Source organism: Neoarius graeffei, chromosome 6 (genome assembly GCF_027579695.1).
Source record: "Neoarius graeffei isolate fNeoGra1 chromosome 6, fNeoGra1.pri, whole genome shotgun sequence".
NCBI classification, from domain to species: Eukaryota; Metazoa; Chordata; class Actinopteri; order Siluriformes; family Ariidae; genus Neoarius; species Neoarius graeffei.
In genome coordinates, this window is record NC_083574.1 from 35,890,043 (window position 1) to 35,907,608 (window position 17,566).

The 17,566-nt window shown below is 40.5% G+C and overlaps 1 protein-coding gene across 1 annotated transcript in view; it reads left to right on the top strand.

Moving 5' to 3' along the window:
* The first annotated feature begins 363 nt into the window (after positions 1 to 363).
* arsa (arylsulfatase A) overlaps positions 364 to 17,566 on the top strand; it is a 45,418-nt gene continuing 28,215 nt past the window's right edge. Inside the window, exon 1 of the mRNA XM_060923597.1 lies at positions 364 to 731. Coding sequence (XP_060779580.1) covers positions 517 to 731 — 215 coding nt within the window. The 5' untranslated portion in view covers positions 364 to 516. The remainder of the gene's footprint in view (positions 732 to 17,566) is intronic.

Genomic DNA, 17,566 nt, shown 5'->3' on the forward strand with positions numbered 1-17,566 from the left:
CTGGTGACTCTAAATTGACCGTAGGTGTGAATGTGAGTGTGAATGGTTGTCTGTGTCTATGTGTCAGCCCTGTGATGACCTGGCGACTTGTCCAGGGTGTACCCCGCCTTTCGCCCGTAGTCAGCTGGGATAGGCTCCAGCTTGCCTGCGACCCTGTAGAACAGGATAAAGCGGCTAGAGATAATGAGATGAGACAAAGTCCTGTAGCCACGGACGAATATGTGACACTATGCTCAGCGTCAACTGCGATCAGTTATCTCCTCTCCATTGATGTATGACAGAAACTTCAAATCCCATGAGTCTTTGCGGTGACGTAGGCAAATCATGATCACATGATGAGACTGTCAAACCCGGTCTCGCGAGTTCCTTGAAGGCTGGTGGAGAATGGGATAAACAAGCTCGGGGTTTCGGATCTGTTACTTCCGGGATAAACGCGTGGGCGGTTGAGGAGCAGAGTGTGCTGATGGAATAAGAAGTGTGTGTGTCGGAGTTGCTGCTTGTTTCCCCGGGGAGAGGATGGAGTGTGTGCTGGTGGGGTTTGCTCTGCTCTCTCTGTGCCAGGCTGCGGTTCCGCCCAACTTCGTGCTGCTGTTTGCGGATGATTTGGGTTATGGAGATTTGGGTTTCTCAGGTCATCCCACATCACTCACACCGAACCTGGACCGAATGGCGGCTCACGGGCTCCGGCTCACCGACTTCTACTCCACCAGTCCTGTGTGCAGCCCGTCCAGGTGAGAAGTCAGCCTGCTTTATCAACTCAAGTCAAGTCAACTTTATTGTCATATGCTCGACATACAGCACAGATGAAATATCAGTCCTCTCTGATCCACGGTGCAAACAGGCAATGCAATAAATAAAAATAGAATAATTGAAAAAAAACAAACAACAATATAAACAGTATAAACACTCTAGATATGAACTAGACGTAGACTAAACACTATATATATATATATATATATATATATATATATATATATATATATATACACACAAATTGGTTCAAATAACCAAACAGTCAAGGGCACTTGAGGTAAACAAACTAGCAGCTGTTAAGATGAGGTAGTGCGGAACTTTTATTGTTTTCAGCTTCCGGTCATGACCCAGTTCTGTAGAAGCGCACTTCCGCCTCCATAATCACGAGCAGTTTCCCATAGTTACAACTTTGTCTTATAATCACATGGTATTTTTTTCGCGGGGCGGTTTTCATCAAATCCTGCACTCTGATTGGCTGGCGAGCGGGTCTGTCGGTATAAGTACCGTGCGCATGCGCAGACCGAACTTCCGGGAAGTCGAAATTACTGTTTCTTGCTGCAATTTTGTACCGAGCATTTCAACACATTTGTGGACTAATAGAACGCGAATTGTGACTACAATTGTGAGATTTGATTATCAGTCGAAGCTGTTGAATATGAATGAGGAAACAATCATTTCCCAGTCACAAAATGAAGATCAGCAAAACACACAGTCCAAAGAGGCGCGAGACCGATTCGCCATTTTCAAAAGGAAGCTGACCAACTTCCCTTCTTCCTACAAACTGGAAAGCACTCCAGTGACACTGACAAGAAAGACCACCGAAACGTCAGAAATCCTAATCATGATGAGTCTCACTCAAACAAATCAATATTCATCAAGATAAAGTGAAAATAATTTATTTGTGGATCATCTTAACAGCTGCTAGTTTGTTTATACTGCTTATTTCATGTTTACTTGCGATACCTCAAGTGCCCTTGACTGTTTGGTTATTTGAACCAATTTGTGTGTGTGTATTTTATTTATGAGTGTTTAGTCTACGTCTAGTTTATATCTAGAGTGTTTATATTGTCTGAGTGTTTAGTCTGTGTGTAGTTCTTATCTAGTGTTTGTTTATTTATATATATATATATATATATATATATATATATATATTTTTTTTTCAATTATTCTATTTTTATTTATTGCATTGCCTGTTTGCACCGTGGGTCAGAGGACTGATATTTCATCTGTGCTGTATGTCGAGCATGTATAGCATATTTGACAATAAAGTTGACTTGACTTGAAGTATGATCATAAATCTATCATATTGGGCTGGGAAATTCTGACTAGGTCCAATGACAGCAGTCTAATTATACCAAGTTGGTAAATTGTACAGGGATCCCAGACGTCCGCTATTTAGCGGGATTCCGCTATTTTCTAGCAAGTGTTTTTTTTTTTTTTTTAAATCTCTTGTATATCCATTAAAAATATGCTTAAGTAAAATGACCAGCAGAATACGTTCTGATTTGGTTTGCTTGTTTAGCGATGTTTTCGTCGGCTTCGTTTGTTCTCGTTGACATTTGGGAACACTCGGAAGTTAAATTGATGTAAATACCGCGAGCAGTGTTGCCAGATTGCGCGCTTCTCCGCCCAGTTGGGGGGGTTTCAAGTGCATTTTGGCGTGTTTTGAACATATTTTGGGCTGGAAAACGTCAGGAGTATCTGGCAACACTGACGCGAGACTGCACGCGATAGAACAAGAAAACAATATGGCTGCGCCCATTTGCTAGAAAACATGTTTTAACTCCGTTCGTGCTTTTGTTTCTAATGCGTTGAACTTAATTCAGAGCACTGCAGGAACATCAGAAAAGCAGAAGGAAAGATCAGAAAAACAAAAGCGGAGGAAAGACAGAATGCAGCCCAGAAAAGAGCATTCAATTCCTGTGCAGTGAAACCTTTCAAAAAGAGAGGTTTAAATCAAATATCTCCAGTATTTGCTGTACATATGTATATATCTAATATTACTGAATCATTGATTTCTGCTCATATTCATGATTTTTGAAAAATGAATGTGGCTTATATTAGACTAGTTTTGACAACTTGAAACAAAAAAAAATAAACAAATGAGATGAACTATGGATACTATTGTTATAACAAAATCAGTGGAATATTTAGGAAAGTATATTCTTCAAAGCTACATTTTCATCTAATTTTTATAATTTTTTTTTTTGCCACTTATGTCATTGATTACAAAATATGGCATCAAATAGATATACATAATGGTTAAATTCTGTTGCTTTTCTATGTTAAAATCTATATAAAAAATGTGTTCTATAGCATCTTTAAATGTTAAAATCTCAACAGCTTCAGGCAGCCCCCTTGACCCCTGCTGATAGTTTCTCATCTCATTATCTCTAGCCGCTTTATCCTTCTACAGGGTCGCAGGCAAGCTGGAGCCTATCCCAGCTGACTACGGGCGAAAGGTGATGACCTGGACAAGTCGCCAGGTCATCACAGGGCTGACACATAGACAAAGACAACCATTCACACTCACATTCACACCTACGGTCAATTTAGAGTCACCAGTTAACCTAACCTGCATGTCTTTGGACTGTGGGGGAAACCGGAGCATCCGGAGGAAACCCACGCGGACACGGGGAGAACATGCAAATTCTGCACAGAAAGGCCCTCGCCGGCCCCGGGGCTCGAACCCGGACCTTCTTGCTGTGAGGCGACAGCGCTAACCACTAGCCTACACCACCGTGCCGCCCGGTGATAGTTTCTTACATTCCTCTATTTTTTTTCAATTACTGCTGGGATCCCTGATTTGAGAGAATAAGGGTTGTTTTAAAATCAGGGTAGAAAGTTTGTGTCACAGGGGTCCAAAATTCAAATTAAAAAAAAAAAAACTATCAAGTCTCCACTTTTGGAAATTAATACATATGAACATAGGCATGTGTAATAGTTTGTGTTATAACAAGATTAAGTGTAGCTTTAAGCAGGGCTGGGAGAAACAAATGAAGTGATTCTCGGAGAGGACTTTTTTTTTTTTTGACAGTTCAGAATCCACTACTTCCATAGTGCTTTTAAATATAAGGCTGTAAGCTGTGTGTTAGTTGTCTCTAATATTTATGTCCCAATATCTTGACCACATTTTAGGATGAAAATAATCATTTTAGATATGTTATTTTATATTGAAAAATTAGCTGTCTCGGAGAGGACATTTTTTTTGACACAATTGCATACTAATTTGATCAAAATAGTTTGAAAACTTACTGGCGTTCAACATTAAAACTTAACTACGTTTCCAATGATATGGAACCAAATATGTGTTTGATGGTATAAAGAATGATGTAAGTGCATCCCTTTTGGAGCTACCCGTGGTCAAAAAAGCACTTTTTCTAAATGACACGAGTAATTTTGCTAAATATGACATATATTGCCATACATTCACCAAAAATAACATTATCGCCATTTTTTTTTTTTTTTTTTTTTTATTGCATGGTAAATAGAGCTATCACAGGGCTACAATAAACAACCAAGTTTATTTAGTTAAGCCTTTTGATAATGATAAGTGTTAAATGTGATTTTTAGCTTGCATACCCTGATTGTAAAACAACCCTTAACTAAATTATTATAATCATGAGGCGTCTTACTTAAATCAATATTCATCAAGATAAAGTGTAAATAATTCAAGTATGAACATAAATCTCATATTAGGCTGGTAAATTCAGACTAGGCCCAATTATACCAAGTTGGTAAATTTATACTGTGGTAAGGTTAGACCGTGGCTGCTACAGTTTAAATTCACCTGGTAAATTCAGACCGGTGGTAAATTCAGATCATGACACCGTTGTCACGGTCTGAATTTACCACCAGTCTGAATTTACCAGATAAATTTATTAACTTTAAGTTAAGGGTTGTTTTACAATCAGGGTACGCAAGCTAAAAATCATATTTAACACTTCAATATCAAAAGGCTTGACTAAATAAACTTGGTTGTTTATTGTAGCCCTGTGATAGCTCTATTTACCATGCAAAAAAAAAAAAAAATTGGTGACAAAATGTCCTCTCCGAGAATCACTTCATTTGTTTCTCCCAGCCCTGCTTAAAGCTACACTTAATCTTGTAATAATACAAACTATTACACATGCCTATCTGTTCTTTAACTTGTCCTTCACTTAAACTGGTACAAGAATCAGTTTGAATTTTGGACCCCTGTGACACAAACTTTGTAGCAGGCACGTGCACACACAGGGCTTTAGGGGTGCTTTTGAGCCCCTGCCCTTTTTTGCCTCGAATTAAATGTTGCCCTTTTAAAATAATAATTATAATAATCCTAATAATAAATAATACAGTCCTGTTAGTTTAAAACAACAGCGGTACAAAACTCCACGGCAGTCTACCAATTTTCTTGTAATACGGGGTGGTTGTGTGCGTTGAGCTGCCGCTTCTCTGTCCATTGCTGCTCCGCTCGAGTGCGGCCAGAGAGAGGGGGCGCGTGGACGGGAGTGAGAGGGAAGAAGCCGCTGCGCTGCCACAATGATAACAGAGGAGACGTTACAGTGAGGCAGCTTGAACATGTGAGTTATGGTCTAACAGTTAGCCCTTTCAAACGGTATGCACATGACATTTGTGCGAGTAATTTAAGTCTCTGTAGTTTAATAATCTACTTGTTAACTGACATGACCTGACGGACTGATTTTTATCATTTTCTCCATTAGACTATTTACTTATTTGTTCAAAGTTCAGGTTTCACTGTTCAATGTTAAATCTTTAACAATAAAAAAGCCTAATAATGCACCAGTGTTTTATTGCTTTGCATGTCTTCCAAGCCCATGATAATGTGAGTGACAATTTTGCTGACACAAAAGAAATGGCAATTGCATATCACTTTCACTAACACAGGACACATAGCTAAGGCCCAAAAAAAAAAGATGGTGTGTTTCCAGTGACATGAAATACTAAAATAAGGTCGGTAGGTAGGGAATTTTTTTTTTCTTAATTTTTTTGTTTGTTTGAAAGAATTAACACAAACATCTTACGAAATAGTATTTTGGCACAGAATCCCTTATACCACACATCATAATAAAATAAGTGTTTTAAATCTTTAAACGAATAAAAAAAAATATCGCAAGAGTTCGAGTTATGATCGGAAGCGTATTGCTGCCACACTCAAAAAAAATTGGCGTAGAATCAAGTAATTACGTGAAAAGATATTGTTAACAAAGTTATCACGTTTTTACAATATATTTATCATGTAATAACATCACGTAATTTCATGATATGAAATTATCACGTTATTTCATGATATTTTCATGTAATAACGTGAAAACACCTTATCAAGAAATAACGTGAAAATAACGTCCTAGGCTACTTCCATTAAAAGCAGACGGCCTAGCCTACTGTAGAACTTGGGTCGAGCAAAAACACCGAGCACAAACATGGCTGAATCCTGAATGACTCCTATTTGTATAAATAGGGGACTACATTGGTGGCAAAATGTAGTGTTTTTCCCTGCCATGGAAGTGCACTTGTATACTGAAGAGGAAGCGATTTGCATTACAGCCTTGAATGAGGATTCAAAATGGCGACTCGGCTCAGTTTTCCCTTCCTCCTTCAGTATACAAGTGCGCTTCCATGTTTATGCAGGAGGGCTGATAGAAGTGGCGAAACATTTTACTTTTTATCGTTTCTTTCACAACTTGAATGCGTTGAAACAAAAAATTATGACAAACTAACGCCGCTTACACTAAAATATCGAGGGAAATTTGTAATAACTTTACAGTCGGCAATTTTGCCGCCGAAATTCTCGGTCGGTCGGGTTACCGGAAATACACTTTTTTTTTTTTTTTTTGGCCTAAGTACTTACCTTCCTATTAGTACGTTTAATTTTAATTCTACATTTCCATGTTTTGGAAAGGACCGGGAAAAAAAAAATCATGCACTTGCTGCCCTTTTTCTGACTTTGAGCCCCTGCCCCTCTCTAATCCTGTGCACGTCCCTGCTTTGTACCCTGATTGTAAAACAACCCTTTATTAACTTTATTTACACATATACTAATAAAATTCAATCCAAGCCATTCACACAATACAAAAACACATTATCTACACATTATAAATCTGAAAAAGATTGTAAAAATTTCATCTTTCTTTTGAAAATGGCGAATTGCTGGTCTCGCGCCTCTTTGGACTGTGTGTTTTGCTGATCTTCATTTTGTGACTGGGAAATGATTGTTTCCTCATTCATATTCAACAGCTTCGACTGATAATCAAATCTCACAATTGTAGTCACAATTTGCGTTCTATTAGTCCACAAATGTGTTGAAATGCTCGGTACAAAATCGCAGCAAGAAATGGTAAATTTAGACTTCCTGGAAGTTGACCGGGAAAAAAAAATCGGTATGCGCATGGTAAATTTATACCAGCGCACGATCAGACCGTGACACCGGAAGCTGCGTTTTTTGTTGTTTTTTTTCGGTTCGGAAAGTCATTTTTCCAAATCGTGTAAATCCGTTAAGATTTTTTTTTTGGGGGGGGGCGTATGGGGTATAGGGGTGGCCCTCTCACTCTCATAGGGCCAATGATTTTCCGCGATTGCGGAAAACGGATGGAAATTACGGAATTTTTATCGTGGAACATTGCTCGCGTGTCAAAGTGTAACTGCCGCAGAAGGCTTCTGCGTAACTGCCGCTAACGCCCAAGCAGACATGCCTTTCCGGTCAAGGCAGCTTTGTCGGTGATTGTGATTGGCTTGTGGCACACCTAGCCAGCCAATGAGCTGCTTGTTTATAGATTCGCTCCCCGCGTCGCAACCAGAATGGCGACCGCGAAAAAGAAACGAATGATCTGGTGGCCGAGGACGCCATATGGTTGCCAGTGGCGAGTGTGGACATTGAGCGCTCCTTTTCCATGTATAAACATCTTCTACAAGACAGAAGATTCAGTCTCATGGAGACCAACACTAAACAACTTATGATGCTCTATCATAATAGCGATATCGAGCAGCGTTTCTCGGTACTCTGAGAGCGCGCAATGATTGATCTGCAAGGAATATTCAGGACTGTCATTACAATCAAAGTTAAACTATTCTAGTCTGAGAGTGTGTTCTATTAAGAAACATTATTTCATGAGTTTGTGGTGTACTAAAAAAGATGGATGTAGAGTAATATTTTTAAACAGTCAGTTATGAGTATTGTCATTACAGACTCTAAGTATGACTGAATATTAATTTATCCCTATTAATTTCAGTACTCTCAATATTATATTGAGATTATATATGCTATTATATTGCATATATTATATATGAGATGGGTTTTTAGTTAACAGTGATCCTAGTTTCTGGATTTATCTGTTATCAGTACGTCAAGTAAAATATTTTGAGTTATCTCAATCTCCTCCCCAAGTGCAGGACAAACAGACTTAACTACTTTGTCCCTCACGCCATCAGACTGTACAGCTCCTCTCTGGGGGGGAGGAGGGGGAACAGGAGGACGGGAAGGAGCAGTAGCCTAGCCTAACAATAAGCAATACCGGATAATGTGCAATATAATGTGCAATACCTCTCCTGCTGCCCCCCATATCTTATTCTTTTTATATTTGTGTGTAAATACTTAATTTAATTTATCTAGAAGTTTTTTTTTTCTCTAGTTTCTCTTCTCTGTTTACCCTGTAATGATGCTGCTGGAATCTTAATTTCCCTGAGGGAACCTGCCCAAAGGGATCAATAAAGTTCTTTCTAATCTAATCTTCAATGCCAGAGGCCTTTAAATACTGAAATAGAAAGTTCACAGTTCAATATTAGTTCACAGTTCAATCTTGCATGAATAGTTTAAAAGTAATGACTTATGGAAGTTAGGTCCGTTTTCTGTAGCACGCGTTTCAACAGTGAAATTGGGGCCACGCCCCTTTTTTAAGCCTTTATATCTCAAATTAATGAAGGTACAAGCCTAAAATTTTGTACACTATTTATTGGGGACACTGACTATTTCCATAAAGTATGAAGCAAATCTGAGATGGTCAGTGGCGAACATTTTTTCTAAATCTGGTGATTTGGGGCGGAATTACCCTTTCTTATAACTATAACCTTAGTATCTCCTGAGACTTAGACCACCAGTAGCAATACTACTATTGACCTTTTAAAGCACTGAATGGTCTCGCACCACAGTACCTGAGAGAACTTCTGCTCCTCTATGACCTGCCACGCCTACTTGGATCAAAAGGTGCAGGCTATCTGTTGGTACCTCATATAGTAAAGGCTACATCAGGGGGCGGAGCCTTTTCTTACAAAGCCCCACAGTTATGGAACAGCCTTCCAAGTAGTGTTCGGGAATCAGAGACAGTCTGTGTTTAAGTCTAAGCCTTTTGTTAATGGTGTTTGAGGTAAAGGTGTAGATCTGGAGGATCCTCAGACGTAGTGTCTTGGTAAACTGGGATGTGTGGGTGCTGTCAGTCCCCCACTTGCTTGCTCACGTTTGTTGATGGTGTAGTGGCTGCCTGCTTTATGTCCTGGAGCTCCCTCATGCCTATGTTACCTTCTGACTCTCCCCTTTTAGTTATGCGTCATAGTTAGTTTTGCCGGAGTCCCTGCTTGTACTCAGTGCAATATGTATACTGTTCCTACTTATTCAGGTGACATTGGGCATACCTAATGTGTCTCCCCCCCCCCCCCCCCCCCAAAAAAAAAAAAAAAATCTGTCCCTCTGAGTTACATGTCGGTCCTGGGATCGAGATGCTGACCTCTTCTGCTCCTCGGACCTGCCTGATCCATCCTGATGCCCTGTGTCTGGTTGGAGTCTCATCACATCGCTCCTGATGAGGATGGCCCCATACGGACAGTTGAAAGTCACACCTGGGGGACGCTCTGGATACTTACAGTAATGCTTTTATGGCCGAGGACTACAGTTGACTTGCTACCTTTGGGACTGCAGTTGTCATGAACAGTTTTGCACTCAAGTTTCCATCAATGAAGAGTTATAACATCAATGAAACTGAGACTTGACCTGCTTTCAACTGATGCTGGTCATCTCAATGTCCTTGTTCTCTTGGACCTCACAGCTGCCTTTGACACCGTACATCATGAGAGACTCATTTCCAGACTGTCTTCTTTTGGTTTTACTGGCTTAGCTTTATCCTGGTTTCAGTCATATCTAGCAAATAGGCAACAGTTTATTTCTATTGGTGTTCATAAATCATCTACTGCTACTGTTGCTCAAGGTGTGGCTCAGGGTTCTGTCCTTGGTCCCCTTCTTTTTATACTATGTTTCTCCTATAGGCCAGATTATTCATAACCATGGCCTTAACTTTCATTGTTATGCTGCTGATATTCAAATCTACATCACTATCACCCCTTCCATAGCCTCTGTTCAGCTGCTAAGGACTTGCATCACTGACCTTAAGCAATGGCTGCATAAGAACTGCCTTAAACTTAATGCTGGCAAAACGGAGGTTCTATTAGTAGGTACCAAAAGACAGGTTCAGAATTTCTCCAGTTTTACTATTGATGTTGATGGTGTGTCTATTAGTCCTTCCCAAGTTATAAAATACCTTGGAGTTATCTTTGACTCCACCCTTACGTTTGAACCCCATCTTAAACTAATTACTAAGAATGCTTTCTTTCACCTCCGCAATATTGCACGTCTCTGCCCTTTTCTTTTGGAAACTGATGCCAAAATGTTGGTCAATGCATTTATTTTTTCTTGTCTTGACTACTGCAATTCTCTCTCTTATGGTCTCCCTACCACATTGCTCAATCGCCTGCAGTACATCCAAAACTCAGCAGCAAGAGTCCTCACACTCACCAAGCGCACTGCTCACATCACTCCTGTTTTACAGCAACTGCATTGGTTGCCAGTTATCTCTCGGATCAAATACAAAATCTTGCTTTTAACTTATAAAGCTCTTCATGGTTTCGCCCCTTCCTATCTCTGTGAGCTAATTCATTTGTACTGTCCCTCCCGCTTCCTCAGATCTTCTGACTGTGTTCCACGTTTTAAACTGGCATCTATGGGTGGCAGATCATTCAGTGTTGCTGCTCCTAAACTTTGGAACTCATTACCACAATCGCTCCATGACTGTTCCACTCCCTCTTCCTTCAAAGCTAACTTGAAAACTTTTCTCTTTACCTCACACTATTCTTCCTAGTGTGTGGTGTGGTTTTTTTTTTTTTTTTTTGGTTGGTAACTCCTGTGTAAAGCGTCCTTGGGTTTGTGAAAGGCGCTATATAAATTGAAGTTATTATTTATTATTATTCATGTTAAAACTGTGAATGTTATAGTCATGTCTGTTATTGCCCAAATGAGGATGGGTTCCCTTTTGAGTCTGGTTCCTCTCGAGGTTTCTTCATGCCATCTGAGGGAGTTTTTCCTTGCCACCGTCGCCACAGGCTTGCTCATTGGAGATAGATTAGGGACAAAATTAGCTCATGTTTTAAGTCATTCAAATTCTGTAAAGCTGCTTTGCAACAATGTTTGTTTATTGTGAAAAGCGCTGTACAAATAAACTTGACTTTGTCATTCAGTATGCAACAAGTTTACACAGAACAAAGCTTCATTGCAGTTTGGCTCAGCACAGAAATAAATATGAAGTGTATTGAATTAAATTATGCAGCAGCAAAAAAATCAACGTGACCTGTGGAATGAGGAAATATTCAAGTTATAAATAGAAGTTTGGGTTTGGAGTTCAGCAGTCTGGTGACCTGGGGGAAAAAGCTGTTACAAGTCAAGTTTATTTGTATAGCACTTTTAACAATACACATTGTCCCAAAGCACCTTTACAGAATCTGAATGACCCAAGACATGAGCCAATTTTATCCCTAATCCATCCCCAATGAGCAACCCCGTGGCAACAGTGGCAAGGAAAAACTCCCCCAGACGACACGAGAAAGAAACCTCGAGAGGAACCAGGCCCAAAAGGGAACCCATCCTCACCTGGACAACAACAGACAACATTAACAGTTTTAACATGAAGTCAGTTTCGTTGATGTTATAACTCTTCATTGATGGAAACTTGAGTGCAAAACTGTTCATGACAACCACAGTCCCAAAGGTAGCAAGTCAACTGTAAGTCCTCAGCCATAAAAGCATTACTGTAAGTGTCCAGAGTGTCTTCCAAGTGTGACCTCCAACTGTCCACGTGGGGCCGTCCTCCACAGGAGCGATGTAATGAGACTCCAACCAGACATGGGGCATCAGGATGGATCAGGCAGGTCCGAGGAGCAGAAGAGGCCAGCACCTCGATCCCAGGATTGACATGTAACTCAGAGGGACAGATTGGAGTGGGGGGGGGAGAAGAACCTGGTGGTCCTGCACCTAATGCTGCGGAACCTCTTTCCAGAGGCCAGAGGGGAGAACGGTCCATAGTGAGGGTGTGAGGGGTCACTGATGTTTCTGGCTTGAGACATGCAGTGCCTTGGTGCAATGTTCTGAATGGAGGGAAGAGAAGTCTGAATGATTTTTCTCTGCTGTCCTCACTACTCTCCTCACATTCTTGCAGTCAGAGGCACTGCAGCCTCCACACCCCACAGAGATGCAGCTGTTTAGAACACTCTCTATGGTGCTTCTGTAGAATGTAGTGAGGATGGGTGGGGGCAGGTGGGTTCTCCTCATCCTACACAGGAAGTGCAGATGTTGCTGTGTCTTCTTGACCAGTGACGCGGTGTTCACAGACCAGGTGAAGTTGTCTGTGATGTGCACCCCCAGGAACTTGGTGCTATTGACCACCTCCACGGCCGTGTTGTTGATGAGAAGTGGAGTGTGGCTGGGTTGGTTTTTCCTGAAGTCAACAATGCGCTCTTTAGTTTTGTCCATGTTTGGGATCAGGTTGTTTTCCCTGCACCAACCCACCAGCTGCTCCACCTCCTCTCTATAGGCCAGGTCGTTATAGTCCCTGATGAGGCCCACCATTGTTGTTGTCCGCAAACTTCACAATGTGGTTGCTGGTAGTCCTGGGGACACAGTCGTGTGTCATCAGAGTGAATAGCAGAGGGCTCAGGACACAGCCCTGAGGGTGATGATTATGGTCATGAATGACCTATTTTTGCACATTCTGGGACTTACTGTATCACTTGGACGCCAACAACTCCTGCACTTACAGTACCTCTTAAATATGTCCACTTATCAAATGTTTATTTCAGATTCTTCTATTTTTTTATTCTATGGGCAATTCCACAGGTAACTGATGCAACATTTCAGAGGGTTTAAAATTAAACTGTGTGGCTGTTCTAGAAAGGGCAAACTCAAACAAATGTACAGTGGTGCTTGAAAGTTTGTGAACACTTTAGAATTTTCTATATTTCTACATAAATATGACCTAAAACATCAGATTTTCACACAAGTCCTAAAAGTGGATAAAGAGAACCCAGTTAAACAAATGAGACAAAAATATTATACTTGGTCATTTATTTATTGAGGAAAATGATCCAATATTACATATCTGTGAGTGGCAAAAGTATGTGAACCTTTGCTTTCAGTATCTGGTGTGACACCCCCCCAGTGCAGCAATAACTGCAAATGAACGTTTCCGGTAACTGTTGATCAGTCCTGCACACTGGCTTGGAGGAATTTTAGCCCATTCCTCCGTACAGAACAGCTTCAACTCTGGGATGTTGGTGGGTTTCCTCACATGAACTGCTCGCTTCAGGTCCTTCCACAACATTTCGATTGGATTAAGGTCAGGACTTTGACTTGGCCATTCCAAAACATTAACTTTATTCTTCTTTAACCATTCTTTGGTAGAACGGCTTGTGTGTTTAGGTTCGTTGTCTTGCTGCATGACCCACCTTCTCTTGAGATTCAGTTCATGTACAGATGTCCTGACATTTTCCTTTAGAATTTGCTGGTATAATTCAGAATTCATTGTTCTATCAATGATGGCAAGCCATCCTGGCCCAGATGCAGCAAAACCATGATACTACTACCACCACCATGTTTCACAGATGGGATGAGGTTCTTATGCTGGAATGCAGTGTTTTCCTTTCTCCAAACATAACGCTTCTCATTTAAACCAAAAAGTTCTATTTTGGTCTCATCCGTCCACAAAACATTTTTCCAATAGCCTTCTGGCTTGTCCACGTGACCTTTAGCAAACTGCAGATGAGCAGCAATGTTCTTTTTGGAGAGCAGTGGCTTTCTCCTTGCAACCCTGCCATGCACACCATTTTTGTTGTTCAGTGTTCTCCTGATGGTGGACTCATGAACATTAACATTAGCCAATGTGAGAGAGGCCTTCAGTTGCTTAGAAGTTACCGTGGGGTCCTTTGTGACCTTGCCGACTATTACACGCCTTGCTCTTGGAGTGATCTTGGTCTTGAATTTCCTCCATTTGTACACAATCTGTCTGACTGTGGATTGGTGGAGTCCAAACCCTTTAGAGATGGTTTTGTAACCTTTTCCAGCCTGATGAGCATCAACAACGCTTTTTCTGAGGTCCTCCATAATCTCCTTTGCTCGTGCCATGATACACTTCCACAAATGTGTTGTGAAAATCAGACTTTGATAGATCCCCGATCTTTAAATAAAACAGGGTGGCCACTCACACCTGATTGTCATCCCATTGATTGAAAACACCTGACTCTAATTTCACCTTCAAATTAACTGCTAATCCTAGAGGTTCACATACTTTTGCCACTCACAGATATGTAATATTGGAACATTTTCCTCAATAAATAAATAAATGACCAAGTATAATACTTTTGTCTCATTTGTTTAACTGAGTTCTCTTTATCTACTTTTAGGACTTGTGTGAAAATATGATTATATTTTAGGTCATATTTATGCAGAAATATAAAAAAATTCTAAAGGGTTCACAAACTTTCAAGCACCATTGTATGGTGATGTAAGGCCCAAAGGCCATCTTGGACAACAGAGTTTTTTTCCCCAGATATGAATAATTTATTTAGTGGCATACAGATAACCATTGGTAACTGTCGCAACTTGGAGAATTTGACAACTGTGAACACACAAGTACAAACACCAATTTTTGTGAAACTTGTTGCAATTTTATTAACATTTTTTTCCAACTTTGCTTTTAACATGCCATAGTATACAATGAAAGAAAGAAACTATGAAAAATGTTTAGAACTGACAGTTGAGATCATGGAATGTACAGTAACTGACAACAATCTTGGTCACTGACGCAACACTTTCCAAATTTACATATGATTTGATGTACAGAGAGGGATGAAATGTGGTAATTTTCTCTTTCTTAGTCATATCAATCAGTAACAAGTAGCTTTGTTCAGATCTAAAAGGCCCCAAAGCTGTGATAATTACTCAGTGGAATCAATTTTTTTTCATGGAAATGTAAAGAGTAAGGTCCATTTGTTATAAAACGCAGTTTAACTTACCTGATGAGGACTTTTGACAGCAGTTTGAGTGCTTATTTGTGTCTGTTAGTTTTGGGTTTCAAGTATGTGCTTGGATCTGCCAATTTCAAAATGGCCACCAGTCATGTGACATGAGTTCAGCCCAAAAATATTGACTGTAGTGAATGAACCAATCATTACTAATAATAACCCAATCAAATTTAGCACCAAATATACAAAATTCATTTTCACCCCTCGGGTTGACCATTTTGTGGAATTGCCCATACATACATATGTTTTTTTATATATATAATATAAAAAAAACATGCGCGCCTTGGCAATAAACTTTGATTCTGCTTCTGAATCATGAGAATTTCTCATAATTATGACTTCGTATCTGCGGCACGGTGGCATAGCGCTGTTGCCTCACAGAAAGTAAGTCCTGGGTTTGAGCCCAGTGCTCGACGAGGGCCTTTCTGTGTGGAGTTTGCATGTTCTCCCCGTGTCTGCGTGGGTTTCCTCCGGGTGCTCCGGTTTCCCCGACAGTCCAAAGACATGCAGGTTAGGCTAATTGGTGGCTCTCAATTGACCATAGGTGTGATTGAGTGTGAATGGTTGTTTGTGTCAGCCCTGTGACGACCTGGCGACTTGTCCAGGGTGTACTCTGCCTCCCATCCATAGTCAGCTGGGATAGGCTCCAGCTTGCCGGTGACCCTGCACAGGATAAGCAGTTACAGATAATGGATGGATGACTGACTTCGTATCTTATCATAATGAGAGATTACAGTACAGGCATTTAGCAGACTCTTATCCAGAGCGACGTACAACATACCCAGAGCAGCCTGGGGAGCAGTAGGGGGTTAGGTGCCTTGCTCAAGGGTTCTTAAGCCATTCCTGTTATTCTAGGGAATTGAACCAGCAGCCATTTGTTCCCAAAGCTGCTTCTCTAACTGTAAAGTTAGAGAAATAGTGGCCTAATGGTTAGAGAAGCAGTTTGTGACCAAAAGGTTGCTGGTTCAATTCCCTAGAACAACAGGAATGGCTTAAGTGCCTTTGAGCAAGGCACCTAACCCCCTACTGCTCCCCAGGCTGCTCTGGGTATGTTGTACGTCGCTCTGGATAGGAGCGTCTGCTAAATGCCTGTACTGTCCTCATGTAATGTTTAGGCCATGGTTTTGCTTAAAGTATTTACAGCATATTCATAATATTGAGAAAATGTTCACATTATCGTGAAATGGTAAGTCATTATTATGTGATACAAAGTCATAATTATGAGAGATGTTCTTAAGACATATACTATGTGACACCCCCCCCCCCCCCCCCAAAAGTGGCAGAAACAGGCTTCCATATGTTTCCATTGAAACTCGTTTGTTGGTTCAACTAGTTGATCTTCAAGCTAGACAGCCTTTCAATTTCATAAAATCTGTGAAATTTGGTTACAAAATATCAAGCCATTCTGTGGCTGGGAAGTTATTTAATTTAATTTGAGGGGATTCCCAAGCAAATAATGTGCATGAAATCGCTGTTTGCGCAGTCAAGCAGACGGAGGAAGTCCGTGTGCGCATGCGCAGGTTGACCTTCTTTTGGGTTTTACAGCAGCTCGGATCCACAGTGTTGCATTACTGCCATCTACAGGTTCACCTTGACCATGCACTGATGACAGTTCCATCATTCTGTCGTTAAACGAACAGCTGATCACACTGAGGTGCTTGCTAACCGCCGTTATTTATTAGTTTGGTCCTGCATTTCCTTTCCTTCGCAACATAATGTCTCTTTTCTTTTCACTTTCCATTACTGTAGTCGGTCTTTCACATTTCATTCACATCCTCCATGTTTCTCTCCTGTTTCAAATTTGTATCCCACAATGCCTTGCGCGGGGAACGGGGAAAGCCCACCACGTGATGCATGACATAGCCTAGTATCTTGAATTGAGTCATGGTGAAGCAGGAAAAATACCGAAGAATTTAGGGCCACATGGCCTTAAATTCATTAACTTTTATTTAAAAAAAAAAACTAAAATTGGAAGTCTGTGATTTGAAGTCGGTAGGTTTCGGTCCACTGAACAAAAATAATTGGGTATCAGGGAAAATTCTTTTTATGACCTATACTTTAAAATCTGAAAGGCAGTCTAGCTTTAAAGGTAGAATAGTTGATTTTTAAAAATGTCTGTCTGTCTTGTACAAATAACCTGGAAAGTATGGAGAACATGATGAAAAAGTAATTGTTTAAGCCATAGCCTCAGGACAAGTGTATTAAGCTTCAGAGAAAACTCTGTCTGGAATGCTTGTCTGTGTTTGGATAGACCTCCTGTCAGCAATTTTATACACGCCTGAGATCCTGGGAGTGGAGCTTCCTGAATATGAGCAGGAATTGGAGCTCAAGTCGTTTTAAAAAAGTCATTCAAGTGTAAAACCCATCTACTTAACTGTTATGTAAAAAGATCTTGTCTAATGCACCTTTTAAGCAATTTGCTGAAAATGTACGCAACTGGAGTGGTGTAGTGGTTAGCACTGTTGCCTCACAGCAAGAAGGT